The sequence below is a fragment of the Eptatretus burgeri genome, chromosome 10, assembly GCF_056783735.1.
Source record: "Eptatretus burgeri isolate ZD-2024b chromosome 10, Ebu_testis_v1, whole genome shotgun sequence".
Lineage (NCBI taxonomy): Eukaryota > Metazoa > Chordata > Myxini > Myxiniformes > Myxinidae > Eptatretus > Eptatretus burgeri.
In genome coordinates, this window is record NC_140970.1 from 22,504,749 (window position 1) to 22,524,963 (window position 20,215).

Consider the following 20,215-nt stretch of genomic DNA (forward strand, 5'->3'; position numbering starts at 1 on the left):
TAGTAATTTTTTCAGTATTTTTTTTTTTTGTTCCACTGCAAACCAAAGAAATACATATGTAGGTAGATACCAAAATATTTTTTTAATTTCAACAATTTTCTGGAAGAAATGGTGCATTATTTGAAAAAAGTGCAGGAGTGTCTACTTTTGGCCACGACTGTATTTGATTCAACAAATATTCACAATTAGTACAAGTAATTAAAAAAAAAGTTATATTAGTACTATTTCAAGGCTGGAGAATGGCTTAAATGAATATGCCATCGAGCCTGGGTTTGAATCTTGACTCAGCTATAAAACATCAATGTGTGCGCTATCAGAAGAACGTTAAGCCTGAGGATTGTTTGCCATTGTACTGGTCGTTTGTGGGCATTGGATATCCTTAGGTGCCATTAGCAAAGAGTAGGCGAGTTATCTCCAGCACCCAGACCAAACGTCAGGCCCGGCCAGCCGGTTTGTGAAAGTCTCGGGCGAAAAACGTCCCCAAACAGTTTCCACAAGGTGAGAATAATCGAGACTGTTATGGTGGTAGTAGTAGTATTAGTAGTAGTCGTCGTCGTCATACTAGATCTATTAATATTTCCAAAGACATAGTTAGCAATTGCTTCAATATTAAAGTTTCAAACAGTGAAGTGGGCCTTAAACCACAAGTTCAAGACAAAAGAATTATTTTAAGACAAACAGAAAACTCGTTCCTTAAAGGCCCAGTCATACCTTGACGTTTTAGCCAGATTATGCCGATTTTTGAAAAATTTGTCTAAAACGCTGGCACACGTCGAATACGTTATGGGTAAGTTTTGGAAACATTGAGAACACGCTGAAAAACACTGCCATACGTCGTAGTATGCTGGCTTTCATCGTTGTACTTTGCGGTTGTCCTCAAATTTTAGCATGCTTGAAATTTTACGACTTATGCCAGCGTATGACTCATAAGTTCCGCTACGCTGGCCATAAGTTGAAACACGTCGAGGTAATGTTTAGCGTACCCAAAACTTATTTCTAACCGATGAGTAACGTCTTGTAGTTATGCGATCGTTGACACACGTCGACACACGTTAATTGTAAGTTAATCATAAGTCGAAACACGTCGAGGTAATGTTTAGCGTACCCGAAACTTATTTCTAACCTATGAGTAACGTGTTGTAGGCACATTATGCGATCGTTGACACACGTTACTTGTAAGTTAGTCATAAGTCGAAACGCGTCAATGTAATGGTTAGCGTCAGTGTTCCAGACTCCCTGTTTTTTTTTTTTTTCCCTTCGGTATGACGGTGATGTTAACACTTCGATTTCTAGTGCTGTTATGATTTAAATCGTTTAGCGGCAGCCTATTAATTATATTATATCATAACCGCACTAGAAATCAAAGTGTCAACATCACCACCATACGGAAGAAAAAAAAAAACAAAAAAAAAAACAGGGAGTCTGGAACACTGACGCTAACCATTACATTGACGTGTTTCGACTTATGAGTAACTTAGAAGTAACTTTTGTCGACATGTGCCAACGATCGCATATCGTGCGTACAACTTATTCCCATCGCATGTGGAACGTGTGAGGCATACGGCAAGTACGTCGTAAAATGTTTTACACGTTTAAAAGTACAAGACGTTCAACACTTATTACGACATATGATAGCGTACTTTCGCGTTCTATTCACGTATACCAAACTTACCCATACTGTATTCGACGTGTGCCAGCGTTTTAGACGCATTTTTCAGAGGTCGGCATACGTTGGCAAGATCGCGAAGGTGTGACTGCGATGTTGACACTTCCATTTCTCTGGCGGTTGTGATTTGAATCATTGTGCGGCAGCCTTTTCATAGGCTACGCCACGTGATCGTCGGCGATACGTGCAGCGCTATGCATAAGTTAGACGACCGTTGGGCATAGGTTGTGAACGCCGACAACAGGCTAAGCATTCGTTGGTATAAGTTATCTATAAGACAACGAAACATTCTGTGTCCGTTACTAATATGTTATGCATACGACCAACTCGTTATGAATACGTCAGAATCTTTTTTAAAAAACATCAAAAGTTCAGTGTAAGCCAGCGTTTTACATACATTGTGATACGTTGCCATTGCTGGCTAAAACGTCAGGGTGTGACTGGGCCTTAAGATGCAGCAAACTTTGAAGATTCTATTTGCCCATTATTCGGCAAAGTACCTGAACAAAACCTGGTCCTTTACTGTCTCTGAGCACTACAGAATTATCTCCTTCACAAAAAACATTTCATACAGGACAACCAAATAACTTAAAAATAATGACAACAAGAAAAAGAGCAATCAGAGATTGCAAACCCTCACCTGGACTTCATTTGAGTGGTGTATTTTTATAGGTTTTCAGGTAAATCCAATATGGCTGCCAAACCATGTGACCTATGACATCATATGTGTGACACTTTTGTTCATCATGGATAGGCGGTCAGATGTATAAAGTTTTACTTCGATCTTTTCAGCCATTTCAGAGAAGATTTTTGAAGGTTAAAAAAAAGAAGTAATATGGCTGCCAAATCACGTGACCGATGATATCATGAATTTTTTTTCTGTGGACTATTTTATCCCGAGAAGACCCTCAAAATTTTTCATACTGATCGGATGTGGCATTCTACATATGCAATTATGATGTCATAACGTCTATGGTGTCATAACACATCACACTCATTCTCCATGAGGAGTACTTGCTATGTGCCAAGGTTCAAATTTTTCCTTGGTGTGGTTTCAGAGATACAGAGGTCCAAAGTTTTTCTGTTTTTCCAATATGGCTGTCACACCACGTGACCTATGACATCATAATTATCATTGAAACATTCCACACGAGTAGACGCACCAATGATGAAAATTGTCTCAATCCGACACGCAGTTGCAGAGAAAAACACGAAAATTCTGTGCGCACAGACAGACAAACAAAAAAATAAACCAATGTCACCCGCAGGGTGACCCGTATCTTGCCAAAAGGCGACCACGTGTGACTTCTTTAAGGTCACACTGAGGTGAACAGAGCTGCTATCCACCAGGAGCGACTCCTTGAGGAATATCTGCCTACGAGAGATTCCGATGAGAATCGTTCTACAGAATAACCATGAAAATTATGTGTTTGCCTCATAACGTCACCAAATGACGTCATAATGTCTCAAGCTTGACATATCTAGAAAGTACTCATTGAGGTGTTCAATTTGAGGTACTACACGATATGGTTCCTAAAACTTGAAAATTTGACCTTGGGGGTCAAATATGTTTGACCTCAGGTGCTAACCATGAATGTCAAGGCCAATCGCCACCAAAAACTAAGCAGCTGAGCGCCAGACCATATACTACATTCCCATAAAGTTTGGAGACGATTAGATTAAAATTACTCAAAAAATAAGGGTTTTGTCAACTCCCCTGATTTGTGACAAAGTGACCTTGACCTTTGACCTTGACCTTCAAAATTTTATGCACTGAAAGGGACCTCTATAGGCCTCTGATATGCGAAGTTACAAAAATTTCCAATGATAAATGTGCTCTGCAGAGTGATTTATACGTGATTAGACAAAAAAACCCAAAAAAAACCAGATGAAGGTCAAGGCCAATCGCCACCAAAAATTAATCAGCCGAGCGCCAGACCATGAACTATATTCCCATGAAGTTTGAAGACGATCCGATCAAAATTACTCAAAAAATAAGGGTTTCGTCGACTCCCCTGATTTGCGACAAAGTGACCTTGACCTTTGACCTTGACCTTCAAAATTTTGTGCGCTGAAAGGGACCTCTATAGGCCTCTGATATGCGGTTACAAAAAATTCCAATGATAACTGTGCTCTGCAGAATTTTTTATACGTGATTACAGACAAAAAAATAAAAAATAAAAAAAAACATACAAGCTGACTAACATATCTTGCAAAAACTTCGTTTTGGCAAGATAAAAATCACTTACAGAGTGACAACTTGGCGAAACAGCACAAAGTAGAATGGCACTCGGTGGAGTGCATACCACTGCCAGGTGGAACAGTGCACATTTTGTATCCCAGTGATGGGCTGGATCCGAACCAAAATCCAATCCAATGTTCTTGTCACCTCTCCAACTCTTCCACCTTGTTTTGTCACAATTCGTCCACAACTTTTTGAGATAGTGATATATTTAGTTTTTGGCCCCATCTATCAATTTTAGAAATTAGGCCTATGTTGACCTTTTGACCTTAAAATGAATTGGTAGTAGAATTCAGCGACCTGACATGAAAATGCTCTTCAAATTTCAAGTTAATTGGATTAAAATTGAGGATTTTAGAAATCTGGCCGATGTTGACCTCTAAATCAATAGGTGGTTGAGTTCAGTGACCCCATATGCAAATGCTCTTCAAATTTCAAGTCAATCGGATGAAAATTGAGGATTTTGGAAAAATTTTATTTTGGAAATAAAAAGTGCTAAATTGGCCTTTTGGCCAATTTTGATCTGAAAATTAATAGGTGGTTGAATTCAGCGATGTGATATGCAAATGATCTTCAAATTTGAAGTCAATTGGATAAAAATTGACAATTTAGAAACAATTTTTAAAATTCGGCCTATTTTGGGTTGACTTGATGGCCTATGTTGACCTTTTGACCGAAGATAACCTCAAACGTAATAGGTGGTTGAATTCAATGACCCGATTTGCAAATTGTGTTCAAAATCCAAGTCAATTGGATGAAATTTGAGGGTTTTGGAAAGGTTGTTTCAAATTGGCCACGTAGACCTTTTTGGTCGACCGAATTTTCCGAATCTTCAATGTGGGACCATCCCAAGGTAGATAACATTAATCCCTGAAAATTTCATGAACGATCGGTTGAGCGGTTTGGGCTGGAGGCGAGCGGACAGACAAACAAACAAACAAACAAACACTCACGCAAACAAACGGAGGGGATCAACATACTCATCAAAATGTTTTTTTTTTTTTGCCAAATGACAAACGGACCCAAATGCAATGCCCTCTCCGAATCCTTCGTCAAAGGTAACAATAAATACTTCAACAAGGTATACAATTGGGACCATATCTGTACAGCAATATGGTACTGTATATTGTTCAATACATTGTTTTTTCTAAGTGCATCATCTTTGTGAGCAAAAGGAAATGTTCAGTACTGATTACTAGGATGGTCCCAATGTTTGAAAAGTTTACTTACCAAGGCTATTTACTTTCGAAGATATTATGCAGATATCTTATGTTTAGGAATTAGACATGTTTAGGAATTAAAATGTTTAGGAATTAGACATGAATTGGGAAACTCTAGGAATAGGAAAGTTAAGAAAGTCAGAATACATTGGAGAGGTCTTTTTTTAATTTAGGAGAAAGCAACAACTCCAATGGATGTAGTTTAAAGGTTTGTAATGACCACACATTGATATTTAAAACAGATGAGCAAATCACACAAAATATATGATTAGCGAAAGGGAAATGCCTTTACTAATCTGCAGGAAGATACACAGGTAGACAGCAGTCGAGTTTAAAAGGGACGTGATACATATCTAGAGATAGATGAATTACAAGGATACTGACGATGGGTCAATGCTTTCATGTCCTGGTTTCAGAAGTATACCCTATCAAAAGTTGAAAGCCTAAGCAGATAATTCCACCTTCCCCCAATGAAACAAAGGCTGCTGTATTTCTGAAGCAGAACGAGTCAGTCTGAAATGAAGGCCTTTCATGAAATTTTTGTTTGCAGGTGTTGAGACTCATGGAAGAATTCAGCAGCAGAGTTGGAAAGTTAAACTGATGGTGGAGTAGAGGGGAACAAATGAAGCCCAGGCTCCAGTGCCAATACTTCCTTAACACCAAAGGTAGTTGAAGTTCTGCTTCAGATGTCTAATAGATGTCCTGCACTCAACCTCAAGTTTCTGTGTTATTAGTAATGTTGTATGTTTAAGACCTACCCACATTTAGAGATATGAAAAGCCTATTAATGTTACATTTTAAATCATTGCAGAAATTATCGGCAAATGATCTTCATAGTTGTGGTAATGACACAAAGGCCTTGTCCAAAGCAACACAAACCAAGCAACCCATCAACAGAACTAGGACAACAAATAACTGTCACATCTTGTTATGAAAACCAGTCATAGCCAACCAGGTTCCCTCCTTAAACTATCGAGGCATGCATCTTGTTATCAATTCCAGATATACAGATGTTGTCAATTGGTGAGAGCCGACGACAGCTCCTGCTGATCACGAGTGAATCATATAATCGAGGCACAGAGATGTCTGCAGGTGTCTCTGTCTGCCTGCATCTCCTCTCTGAAAATTATTAATAATACCCAAGTACTAAGAAGCTTATTTCCCTGCCCCTTTCTGTGCAGAACTGCTAAGTTTGTAGCTCTACTGTTATTATGTATCTAAATGAATCTGGAGAATGAAATATTGGTAGAAATAGAAAAATATTTGTACAAATATTGCAAATATCAAATTTCACTTATCCAACTATATCACAAGCAAAAAGACAAACTAAACTCTGACTAACAAGGGCTTCAGACAGCACCATCCTGCAGACTTATAGATAGCAAGATGGAAGCACAGATGGATGCATATTCCTTTGACAGATTATGAAGAAGAAGAAGAACAACAACGTTTGAAGTTCCAGAAAAATACTACAATTAATCTACAGAGCTGTAGCAGACAAACAAAGCCAACACCTTCAGCTTGCCTTATGAAAACCGCTTCCACCTGTAATCTATCCACACATAAATGCAAGTTGGTAGGACAACCAGAACAACATCGCAATTGAAAAGTGCTAATAACTGTGCAGCAAAGGAAAAGGATTTGGCCACACAAGTGGCATGTAAAACAAAAAAACTACTGCTGAGCTATCTGTTGCGATATCCTTCGGAGTGTCAATCACAATTGAAATTGAGGGAGAGGAAAGGGTGGGGATGAGAACAGGCAAAAGGATACCAAAAGATAAAAACGAATTAATGAGTTCTGCGGATGATCATTTATGATGTACCGCAATCCGGTGTTTCAATGGAAAGACTACAAAGCTGCTTTCTCTTCGACAGGGAATGATGTTTGGTAAAACCACCTCTTTTCGAAGAGTTGTGCGAGTGCAAATTGAATTACAGTATTGTTGCAAAACCCAATGTGCACTGTTCTGTCAATGTTGTGGAGGCACATGCTCTGTACAAAAAATGCGAACACACTCCAGGACCTTGGAGTGGCGACCTGCAAGGCAGTGGTATTGAATTCCATTAAGAGCACATCAAATACGGGCGGCAACAGAAGCTGGATATTCCTTCAGCTGCAGTTTACTCGACTGGTCGAAAGCAATTTTTCAGAGAAGTGAGTGAGATGCTTAAAAGCTTCTAGTTTTCCGACAATATCGGATAGTCATCCATCTCAGGTGTTCTGATCTTGATCAGTCTGTTGTGGACACAACCTTCAACAACACTTTTTTAATAAAAAAAACACCCAACATTTCAAGGATAAAATGTACGGAGGATTTGTCTTAATTGCTTGTCGATCTCATTTGGAAATCAATGTGGATATTATCCAACTATACTGAGTAATACTTGTATATGCTTGCCAATGGAGTATTTCCATAGCAGTTTACAATGTTTACAGTTTACAATTCCAGGGTTGATATCTTGCTTGTGTGACAACTCTGGTGCACGGACTTGAGATACTTATCAAGACACCAAAATCCATCGCAACTGTACCTAACATGTAAATGTCATGATATTATTTTACATGTGATAACTTGTCGCATGAAAAAAAACAATGGCATGGAAATCAGACAAACTTTCACCCAACTTTTGGACTTGCCTGCTCAAGAATAAGTAAAGAAAAGAACAATCTGACTCGTCAGTAGTTTATCTGGATTCCTATAAATCAGAAATGTTTATATACTGTATATGCCACGCACATAGTCAAAAGAGCACTATGTATCACAATATAGTTTTCAAGAGTCAAACAATGTGTGGCATATTTTGATAATAAAATGTTTCTGTGCTCAACCAATCATGCATCGAACAACAACGATGTGAATAATCTCAATAGATGGAGGGGATGGGTTGGGGGATCCCTCGCATCCTTTTAAAGAAAAAAAACCACAAAAATAAAACATTATATCTCAATCCAACAATTATACCTTCATTGCAATTTTTTTTTTTTAAATCACTTAACATATTGCAGGGTCTCTAAGAATCTATATTAGGGTCTCTAAGAGATTATGATCAGAGATTTCAAACTAACCTTACACACCCAAACATCTTTGCCATGTGTTATTTGACACAGCTGTTTATAAAAGATGGATCCCCCCACACCCCCTTCCCCTCATTCCCTCCTCCACCCCAACCTCCTCTCCCACCTCACGTTGCTTTTTTCCAAAATATTGGATCCGCTCCTCACGTCCTGCAGAAAATGAGTGATTTTCCAAAGCGCACTCGCTGGCACTCAATGATTTGCACGGCATTGTGTTTTTACAAAAATCCATATGTATCCATAATTCAGTGCCAAATCGGTTGAAGCTCACTACAGACACCTGAAAAGACAATTCTCTCAGCTCATCATCTGGTGTCACATGGTGATGTTTCTTGTGACAAAGAATTGGGGATAAAAGGTAATAAAGAACAAAGGAATATTTCAATCTTAGAGGCCTTCTTTTCCAAGCGCATGCAAATATAGGAGCGAGTAAGTCATAAAGTTGGATTTGGGCTAGCATAACTAAAATTTAGAAAGCCCTGATTATTGCAGCAAGAAACATTTGCATTGACTTAAACTGTAATTTTAAAACTTAATCGTAATGCATCACATCTTGCAGTAATTTAGAAACAACTCTTTAGCTTCAAGTACAGCTACAACAAGATGTCTGCGAGGACTGGGAAATAGCTAACACTTGGTGGAGACTGGATAGTCAGATAAAACAGACGCTTGAATGTTGAACTAGTTCAAAACTTCTCACTGTCCAGCCAGAAATGCAAACAACTGAGGAAAAACCAAAACTAAGAACCATGTTGTTTGTTTGAAAATGCCATATGCAAAATACTACAGCCAGTGTTCCTGTGGCAATTTCAGTGACTGCAAGACTATTGGCTATATCTAGCACATGGTATTGTCTAAATTGAGGACGTTGCTAATTACCACAGTACCACGACGAGCACAGAAATCACATTTCACCTGATCATTGAAAAAAAACAAGCCTTACAGGAAAGCCGCCATCTTTGACTGAGGTATCCAGATGTCTCCATTTTGTTCTCCAAGTTGGGCAGTGGATACTGGCACAAAAATCATATCCATCCTCGCCATTGGCATCCATTGTAGCACCCCTTGCACTTTGAGACGCCATTTCGCCTGCTTAGACCGCCATCTTGAGATGAAAAGCGGGGTAAGAATTGCTGGAAGCTGGAGTGATGACTGGAAAGACTAGGGAAGAGGCAAAATGGGCAGACAGGCAGGCAGGCATAGATAGAATGGCAGCAGTGCCAAGAACCACAAGGCCATCTGGGTGACACGATTGGCAAGAGGGAAGTGCAACGTCGGGACGATGAAGGCGAAATGGCGGCCAGGATGCTTTGAGGCCTTCTGGAAATGGAGAGTGTCAGTCGAACAGAGGTGCTGCCAAGGCCGCACAAGGAGGCGACGTGGAAACGGCAGGGAAAAGCAGACACCATGGTACATCGTGCCAAGGAATGTCGCAGAGAAGATGGCAATTAAAATAACAACGAGAGTACCGGGCAGGGAGACGCTGGGCCAGTGCCAACAGAGGCAAACGGGGCACACCGCACCGCACAGCCATGCCCCACATCTCCCAACCCTCGCCCACGCTCCCTCCCCCACCCTGTCTCCACCACCCGTGCCTGGCATCTGAATGAAGCTTGCTGCCATTTTCTAAACGCCAGGATACACTGTGCCCGAATTGTTGGCACTGTTTCAATGTGTCGGGGAACTCTGTCTGAAAAAGAGCCACCATTTGTTCACATTAGTAATCAAGTGAGTGTGTATATATAATAGTGAAAGACATGAAATAGACAAGATCTGTTTGTTGTGTTTATAATAGTAGTTTTTGTCTTAAACAGCTGCAACTATAAACAGTATCACTACTTAACTTACCCCAATATGAACCTTTTGTCGAATAAAAAGACTATTCATGTAATTTTCAAGTTTTCTATATCCTGGTGATTTTAATTTTGGGGAGTCATAACAAAGGGCAAGCAGCTTGTCTGTTTTTGGTAAGACATTCACAAGAACATACCAAAGATTTGTTTCAAAGTCTTATCGTTTTTACAGGTCTTCATTTCTTTTTAATTCGTTGACAAGTGAAGCAGAAAGGCAGAAAGGGAAGCAAAGCTAAAAGCTGACTTGCACTCTTTTCCAGTCCCTTTGACTTACATTCCCTCCTGTCCCCCCACACAACTTGGGGTATTCTCCAGAAGGAGAAATTACCAACTTGCCTTCTTTGTTTTCCATCTCTCCCATGTAACAGCTTTGTCTACTGCTTTTGTCTGAAAGACGGGAGCACCAGTCATAAATCCCATAAAGTACGATGATGTACTGCTAAGGCAGGTGAACTGGTGAGCTACTCAGCAGCCAATGGTGATCAACAATGCTACGTCGATAAACACTTAAGCTAATGCACACATCGACTGTCTGGGACAAAAGAGTGCCAATCCGTCGCAGGGAGTAATAAGCAAATTGCGTGACACAGCACAGTGACGAGAGAGGAAGAGAGAGGCAAGAAACATATCTCAATGGCTGAATAACACACACACACACACACACACACACACACACACACACACACACACACACACACACACACACACACACACACACACACACACACACACACACGAAAGAAAAATGTTTTTACCTGCAAGTACTTGCTTAAAAAAGATATCCAAAAGGGGTCAGTGTGCTCATGGTAATTCAACCACTAAAGTGATATCAATCGTCACTTTAATTAAAAGTGACCAACAGCAATCCAAAATAATAATAAAACTCACTATTGTTTTGAATAAAGCAAATAAACTTTAAGAACATCGTCTCAAGATAGTAACGACCATGGCAAAAATAATTGATGCTTCCGGGAAAATGACAATGGTCAAAGGAAACACAACATCTTGTCATGTTCATCATTATTATATAGTAATGCTTTGAAAAATTTCCAACTTACAAAGTTTGCAGTTTGTTTCCCTATTCACCCAAAGCAAGGCAAAGGAAACTACAATTGTCCGTGACTCAGACCCGAAATAAATATCCGAATATGGAAGCCCAGGTAAAAACAACAATCAATTAAAGAAACACTCGACTAAGAAAAATGTAAACTCTTAAAAGGCATTAATAAATCCAGAGCACAAGTTTACCTGTGCAGACATTGCTTAAGTCTGACATCAAAATATCTTTTGTCAGGACGTATTTCAAACCTGAAGCCCGTATATTAAACTCCGAGTACCACAAGTTAAACATAAAACACAGCCATGTAGATGTGATTTCAATTAACTTGAGATTGACATTAACTTACGAAGCTACAGCACTTCGTGCTAAAATCGAGAAACTCCAGTCGATAAAGAGGTAGTAAATACTAAAGTGCACATCAAATGGCAGAACCAAATGGTTTTGAAAGCAAAGTGCAAAGTGAAACTGATAGCAATGCACAATTAAAGGGCAAAAGCCAAATACGTACAAGGAAATAGGATTATGCAACAAATAAAAACAATTGCAAAAACTTTCCTTAAAAGTGCCCTGAAAAAGCATTCACAACTTGCTGACCCGGTCACAAACTGGATGTTTGGCTTTGGGCCGTAAACAGACAATGACCCTTTGGTCATCCTATCAAGAAGAGTCGCCACTGCCAAAGATGCCTCGAAGACATTGCAGTTATGCCTCAGGTCTTACGGTTAAATCATGGGATGATTACATTTCGAGAGAAGTGATTTTGTGTAACGGTTATTAAGGATTGCAAAGAAAAGTTTAACACCTTCAACAGTTAGATTCTTATCCGAGTCAAGAGCAAAAAATATTCACCTACTCATTGTAGGGTCGTCCGGTTTTTGCAGAAGGTACTCAAACATTCAAAGCAGAACGCCAGAAATATGAGATTGCCATTTTTCTGTCTTTACCATCAACCGCAGACAGGGAGGGTTAAGTCCTCCACTGCACAAAGTAAGAAATGGTTGCTCAGGTTAGGGGGAGTTCCATGTGTGCCTTTCATCGATATCTTCTGCTGCAATCGCTTCTGCCACTGCACAATTAGCAGTGAAAAGGATTTGGGAGAAGGCTTCTTGTTCTTCTGATGTAGCAATTAAGCTCATCGCCACGTAGGATTAATTCTGGACTTTGCTTCCGCCTGTCGATTCCAGACGTACCCGCCTTAGCATGCACTCAGCTGAGTGGCGTACAGGTGACCTCATGGCTTTGCTATTGCAGCATACACCAACATCATTATCATCATCATCATCATCATAATCACCAGATCAAAATTCAGGCCATCCTCATTTTACAAAGCAGGAAAAAAAACCCTGGGTTTTGGATACTGCATTTTAATGACATAGGAGTAATACATCAGTCATCATAACTGTGCTTCAAGCAATGAGCCAAGAGGATCACAAAATGAAGGAAATGAATGGGAAGACAACCATCACAGTTCATAATCCTTGTATGCTTAATTAGCCTCCACAGTGGCTTTAGATGGAATAGATACAAGATGAACAATTAGACTAAAGCTGAACATGTCAGCTTTGTAATGAACCTTGACCCATGAGTACAGCAAAAGGAAAATATACAAAAAGGTTTTGTAAGAGTGGAATAACTATGTATTCCTATCAGGAACAAATCCTAAATCTTGTGACTTCGACAGAAACCAAGGTAAGAATTGACAAAACAATCAAGTCTGACAAGTCAATTCATGGAGCTCAACATTATAAGATTGCTGCTATTAGGGAATTGCAATAATGAGGGAATGGCAATCCAGACAAGAAATCTGAAACAAGGAAGTGAATGGATGGTTGGCCTCCCATGCTACAAGTTCCCATAAGCCAAAGTGTATCAGAAAATGAAGGCAAGACATATTTTCATTTTAATAAGGCTAGTTACGTCATTAACCTGAAATGAGGTTTTGTTTCATTTGTTTTTGTCTGTCTGCACTTCTGTTGACATATTCGTACCAGTCTATCTTGTTGCAAGCAGTCTACTGTATTGTTGCGGCTCCGGGGTTTGAGTTTTGCCACGAGGGGAAGCGCTCAAGTTCCTCCCGAATACCCGGTCCTGAGGCCACAGGGCACAAATAACTTTGTGCTCTGGCATGTTGTTAAGCACCTACGAACGCCGATTTGTACTACCAATCCTGGCAGGTTTTCACTATTTCGCATGGTACCTTACATGTGGACGGCCGCACCAAGGGGAGTCTCATGTCCTCGATGCTACTCGAATTAACTCAACAGATGAGGTGCAGCCGAGCTGAGCTGCGAGTATGCACCAGCGAACAAGAGCAAATTATGTGGGGCAGAACTTCCTAGCTAAACTGCCTGCGGACCATGCTGGACCAATTGGGAAAAGACACTATGAGCTAGGCACATTTATGACACAAACAATTTATTACAATAAGTGAAGCAAAAGGACATGCAAATATTTACAAAGAACAATAAAGGACACAGGGCAGAACTTATACAGATATTAAGAACTTCTACAATCTTAACTTATACTATACAAGACAGGCACCATCAGAAACATACCCAGATGAAAGTTAGAGAGCAAAGAAAGATGAGAACAGACCAGGTGCTTGTGACCTCTGTTGTACCTGGCATGGCCGATGGACCAACGCTTCCCAGTCGCTTAGGAGGAGGAGGTGGAGGAAAACTGAGGATGTCTAAGATGAATGGTTGGAGGAGATGCAAAATGAGGGGATGAGGTGCAGTGAAAGGCAGAGAACAAAAATGTAAAAAAAAAAAAAAAAAAATGCAGATCAGTGGGATGGGGTATTTGCTGATGCTCTTTTTATGAATATGCGTCTACAGTAGATGAGAATGAAAGAAAAAAAGAGGAACATGTGAGACAATAGCTTACTAATGAAGTGAAATGAAGTCTGTAAGTGTAGCTGTGTTTCGGCTTGGCCCTAATAAATGTGTTCACCACGGCGTCTGGATCGCTCACCCACCCAGAGCTCCACTCCGCCTGCACCGTCGCCCGAGCTCTGTCTGCCTGTTCAGCTCCGCGTTCCGCCCCGTACCGCCAACCAAACCAAAAGCGTGTCTTTTTTCCTCACCCTCGCAGAGTATTTACAATTGTCTGGCGAGGGAGGAGCCTGGAGGTGGATCAGAGCGGGTGGTAAGCGTTCCCAAGCATTCCCATCGATGTATGGACGCTTCCCCAAGTGTTGGCGCCACACATCCGAGGACTCTCTGCCGGAAATGGCGTCATTCACTTCTGCGTCTCACCACGTGACATCTCCGACTTTAACTTGGGGTGAGGGTATTTGGTGGCAGCTCTACATGCACTGGACACCAAATGGGGGCTGTTATTGAGTGGTGTGCTAGGGCTATCCATACAATGTCGAATGGCTTCTATCGCACACTTGCGCTTCAAGTTACATGCCAGAACGTTCCAAGCACAAGCATCTGCAATAGTATTTGGCGTCCATTGTTTCCAGCCATCTCCACAGAGCAGTGGTGCGCGATCGTGGTGTTGACTGTGGTTGCCGTGTTCGTAGCGGTGAGTTATGGAGTGGTGGTTGAGGCGCCGTAATGGTGAGTATGTGATGGAGGTAGTTGTGGTCTTAGTGGAGGTTAATGGTGAAGGTAAGCAAACTTGGATTGATGTAGTGATTTTTATAAAGGCGTTGTAGTGGTTGTAGAAATGTTGTAGTGTTGTGGTCCGAGTCTGGAGAAGGTCTGAGGTGGGCATGTTTGATAATGGCGTGAGGTTTAAACGCGGAATGGCGCACATATGCAAATGAGTCGCTTCTGTTGTTATGATCGTTTCGAAGTAAATTAAGGGATAAAGAACAACAAATGGGAATAAAAACCTATCGAAATGCCTTCGCAATGCATTTTGTCCCATAAACCTACGAGACATAATGGAAGGGCTATCTAAAACGAGTACGAATGAAATAAATGTCTTGGGACTGCTATTATGTTATCTGCCATTTCCTGGGGGAAGCGCCAGTTTCGCAGAATCACAACAGTATCTTCCAAAGCATTGTTTAGCAAAAAAAAAAAATGTTTATTTACAATTATTTTACTTCTGAACAAAAGAAACTGTGTTTTATTTTGCCCTGATGTTGTGCTTTTTCAGCTTTAAGTCGCTACTGCGTGGCTTTGGTATCGGGTCCAGCAATCTATCGATATAATTTTTCATATCGATATACCGGTATACCGAAAAAAAATCAATAAAAAAACCAAACAAACCGGTACATCACCATCAAATCAAAGAAAGGTGTTTACAATGTTTAAATACCCTACATGATTTAAAAAGCTTTGATGCACTCGGCTAAACATGTAACAGGAACAGTGGAACGTATGATATCAAGACGTAACAGGAAGTACAGTGTGCCTCAGTACAATGGCCCAAATTAATTATCCCATTAAATAAATACCTGTCGGCTATAATGTACAATGGATCCCTCAGCGTGTGCAAATCATCGTGGAATGAAATAATTTTTTTTCTTTTCTTCAATCATTTCCTGCAAAACTCCCCAATAAACCCGATCATTGGGTAGATATGTGATACCAAACATGAACAAATCGAAGAAAGGTTTTAAAAATCTCTATATACCGTACATGGACTACATGATTTAAAAAGCTCTGATGGACTCAGCTACACCTGGAACAGTGGAACGTATGACGACATCAAGACGTAACAATAAGTAAGTACAGTATGCTTAAACCGTTAACGCTCAGAATCTGAGCACCCATACAAGCAATCACGTTTTTCTTTGCCCTCGTGGCTGGTTTTAAAGCAATTGGTTATTTATATCAATCGGGTGTGCTTTAGAAATCCTGTACAGTCAGTGATCTGTGATTCCAGTATGAAAGCGATACCGGTATTATCATACCCGTACAGCATTCCATGATAGTCATACCGGTATGGCGATGGATTCCGACCTGTGCAGGTTACCAATGGTGGGGGGGGGGGGGAAGCCCAGTGTGGGAATACTTTGAAAAATTACCATGTGTCAATGATGTGTACATCATATATGAATACATAATGGACGATTGGACCATTGCATATTTTTGTAACCTCCGTAAAAAAATTTTATTCAAATAATATCGATATACCGGTATGACCCCACCGGTATATCAATATTGACGGAGCATACTTGGGTCCAATCCATTTTGTCTTGCTGACCGATGTATTATATCTTAAAAAACATCTTCTCATGGTATTACAGAAAACACTTGCAAATCCATGCGACCCCTCCATACGGCTCCTGTAAGGTGGGTAGCCCGTGATCTTGGTACATATGTCAAATTATCTTGATGAGAAAAAAAGGTTTATAATACCCACGATTGTGAGTTGAGGGTGCTTTTGAAAGTGATTTGCACAATCAGCAAATATGTTGGCATTCTACTATGCAGTATTCACTTTGAATACACAAAAAGACCTGTTCCTGTTGGAATATTTCATTGTAATGTTTGGATGCCAAAGTGCCATGGTGCAAGAACCCCAAAAAAGTCTGACCAAAAATGTGCTCACTGTCAAATTCAAGATGGTGGGTTACCTTCTTCTTCTTCTTCTTCTTCTTCTTCTTCTCATATGTTGTCCAAGGCTGTAGGATAGCATCATTGGCTGAGGGCACAATTGTGCCCTGATGAAATGCAGTCTGTAGATGAGGGCAAGAATTTGTAATTTGGCCACGGTGCTCGCAATAGTTCGCCTACTCTTTGTAAAGGACACCATGGGATCTATAACAACTACTCACTAATTCCTGCAGACGGGACGCCCATTTAACGTCCATCCAAAGGATGGCACACACCTTGATGAATCACCCTGCCTGTGAAACACCAGGGTGACAGTTTATAGCCTGGTCGGGATTGGAACCCAGGCTAGACAGCTGTAGAGACGAGTGTGTGTACCTCTACGCCATCCTGCTAGCCCCGTGGGTTTGCTTATAGTGGTAGATAATAATCTGTGAACAAATAAATCAAAATAAAATGTAGAACACCAGAAATCGAGGTTGTCACCAAGTGATGTTGCAGGAGTACCAGATACAAGTCATGAACACTTTATAAGGTAAATACCTCCAAAAAAGGAATTAAAAAAGTAAATAATAAAAAACATTGTGTAAATTGTGCTTCAGTGTCGACGTCTGCACACCTAGTTTTGACATGTTGAGCATGAGGGGTGAGAAATCCCAATTTGTACGCCCACATGAATGCTGTTCATGTACACAGCAGTAAACGGCAGTGAGATACATAAGGGCGCACCTTCATGAAGAAAAAAAAACAAAGGAAAAAAAAACCCACTACTCAATGACAGGAGATTAACAACAACAAAAATATTTAACAACTAAGCCACCATGTCAAGATTTCTCAGAATACTTTGAAATATCAGACGCTGTTAAGAGGCTAAATTTGTGAGCACAACCAAAGGAGGTCAGTGTCCAGACAAAAAGAAAAAAAGTTTTGAGAAGTGGTTATACTGTATGTCGAAACAGCAGGGAAAGCAGTGAGTGCATGCAAGTTTGACAAACTAGGCCAAAGCACGGAAATGTCCATGGCAATCGCCACTGATGCCAGTTGATTGTAGAGGCCTGAGAAAATAAAGTACAGATTTAATTTATTCCACTTAAATAAGATTTGTTTTCTATCTTTGATTGTTTCTCTGTCTGTCTGTCTGTCTGTCTCTCTACAATACTGCGACCATTCTGAGAGAGCACACAAGCAAAATGTAGCTTCTGTACCAGGTTTAAGGAGAGCCGGGGGGGGGGGGGGGAATTGCAAAGCACTTTGAGCCAAACACGATGCCCGTGTTCTCTGCATGCTAATAACTCCATCTAGCCATGGCCTTGCAAAAAGGGTAAAGGCAGTCAGGCAGCTGGGAGGCACATGCATAATGGAACAACATGGGCATAAGGAGAGACAGGGAGGGAGGGTATGACTAAGTTTGGTGGTAGGCCAGAGGGGTGGCACCAGAAAATTCTCACCTCGATTGCTACTGCCAATCCTGCCTTGAGGATCTCCCCTTCTACCCTTGCAGATGCACCCATACCTCTCATTTTGAAACAATGGCCAACCTGTACCATGTTATGCCCACACTCCTGACCTGAGACTTGTCCCGGCACAGCCCAGGCCTGCTCTGCATTACTTGTAGCTTAGTAATCCTGGGCCTAGATACTAGGCTCTCATTAGTCCCCGTCTCATACACACAGACATGCCCTCTTTTTGATGAGGCTATCCAGAAAAAAGGAAGAAATAAAGAAAGAAGAAATGACAACATATAAAAAAAAATTTGAAAATCGAAATAAGGAACGTGCAAATGTTGGTGGAGGGGAGGGGTTGAGGGACGAATGAAAACAAAGGGATAAAGAGGAACACTAAAACAAAAGGAAGAAAACGAAAATAAATTAATTACATGGAACATTATCCCCCAATGCCCCCCCCTTGCAATCACTCTCAGCCTTTGCCTCTGTCGCTCACAGCCTCTTTTCACGTCTGCCAAACCTGGAACGGTGCCCAAAAACGACTGCAGAATGGAGAATATATGCACGCCCCTTGATTCTTACCAAATTCAACCCCCACCACATTGGCATCAACCACACATAACCCACCACTCTTATTTTCACCTCAAGAGTCTGCAACAAGGCTAGGCCGCAGTCAGTGATGGCGGCACTGCATATGGAAGGGAGTTAGATATGGGGAAGAATATCTGACATGAGACTAGGCCTCAACACTTGCTGAGCAACAAAACACAGCTTTCCAGGCCTTTTTGAAAACCATTATTTGTTGTAAAGACGATGAATAGAAAAAACGAAAAGTGAAACGGAGCTCGATATTAATATAACGAGTTGGCATGAAGTCAACATTTTAGGCGGGACACAACGAGAAGGCAGCATGGCGGCAAGGCTTTTCCTCGAGCATAATCTGTTCTTAAAAATATTCTGCACCATCGCTCAGATTGTTCCAACGTCAAACAGATGCAATAGGATGGCACTTATAAAAGCTAAAACACTTGCATGAAGAAAGCATGAATGAGAAAAAGAGCACTGCATCAAATAACACGATGAAAAAAAGAGGTAATGAAAAGAATGAGGAGGAAGGGAATAAGTGGAAAAAGGAAAGGAGCTGCAACTTGTGCCAACACCTCCGAGAGTAGCCGAAAGAGTAAGAATAAATATCCGTGAAGGCTATGATTAAAAAGTATGCAAAGGCCTGGAAATGAACAAGACTCGATATGTTTTCAGTACACTGTGATAACTGTACAGTATCGTTGTGAAAGCTTTGAAATGGCTACTATGTGATCCACTCCGATGGTTAGACTTTCCAAATTTCAACTGTCGACTGACAGTCCTCGATCTCAACCACTCTGACGCCTCTAATTGATTTTAACTTCCCGATTCACCTTAACTTTACCATAATTTCCACCTGTTGCACGCAAGCTCTCGAACAGACATCACGTTCTCATAACAAATTGCAATACCACATTGCACACGAAACTGCTTTCTTCGAAACCTATTCACAAATGCTGTAGAAACAAGCCTGCCATATAGCACATGCCATCACTTTGAATAACTGCACCAGAAAGATGTAATGTCTCATACCTGTGCCTTCAACACATTGCACTCCTTTGCTCTTTTCTTTACTTTCCCTTCAGCTCCTTAGTCTTCTTCTATATCCATCTTGCTCCTTCCTCTTAAAGATCTTCATTCTCCAGCATTTGAACAATTAAAGAGTACATGAAAAAGTAGCACTGCTGGCTTTTTACATCCACAGCACAACCGCAAGCACAACCAGGAACGGCAAACCAAACCAAGCCCATAAGCCAAATCTCTGCAGCCCTCCTCCCCTCCTTGAGACCACAGCTCCCCACTCTCTTTCCCGCCCAGCCCAACCCTACACTCTATCTTTCCTCAACCTTCATCCCTCCCTCCCTACCCTGCAGCTCTTCATTCTCCAGCCAGCTTGCCTCCCCGCAACAAATCGCCGCCCATCGCATCGTGAGGCCTAGCACAAGGCCTGGCATGGCGCCAACCACTGTAACGCAGCTGTGCCTGGCTCGCCTTGCCCCACCACCCTACCCTGCTTTCACGCTCCAATCAGCCACCAACCGCCCACCTCC

General features: G+C 41.0%; 1 protein-coding gene across 38 annotated transcripts in view; it reads right to left on the bottom strand.

Moving 5' to 3' along the window:
* Positions 1 to 20,215, bottom strand: part of LOC147018074 (uncharacterized) — a 90,772-nt gene that overhangs the window by 9,122 nt on the left and 61,435 nt on the right. For 9 of the 38 annotated variants that reach the window (XR_015062246.1, XR_015062251.1, XR_015062257.1 and 6 more), the window contains 2 exons: positions 9,150 to 9,896; positions 8,313 to 8,486 (listed from right to left, as the gene is read on the bottom strand). The exons of 15 other annotated variants lie outside the window; for them this stretch is intronic. Coding sequence is in view for 10 of the 23 variants with exons in the window: in XM_085897401.1 (XP_085753527.1) it covers positions 8,313 to 8,486; positions 9,150 to 9,290 (315 nt within the window). In the remaining 13 variants the exon portion in view is untranslated. Of the gene's footprint in view, positions 1 to 8,312; positions 8,487 to 9,149; positions 9,897 to 11,968; positions 12,291 to 13,739; positions 17,067 to 19,697; positions 19,991 to 20,215 lie in introns of those variants that run through there. 14 more of the 38 variants (XR_015062242.1, XR_015062243.1, XR_015062244.1 and 11 more) reach the window with 7 other exon arrangements.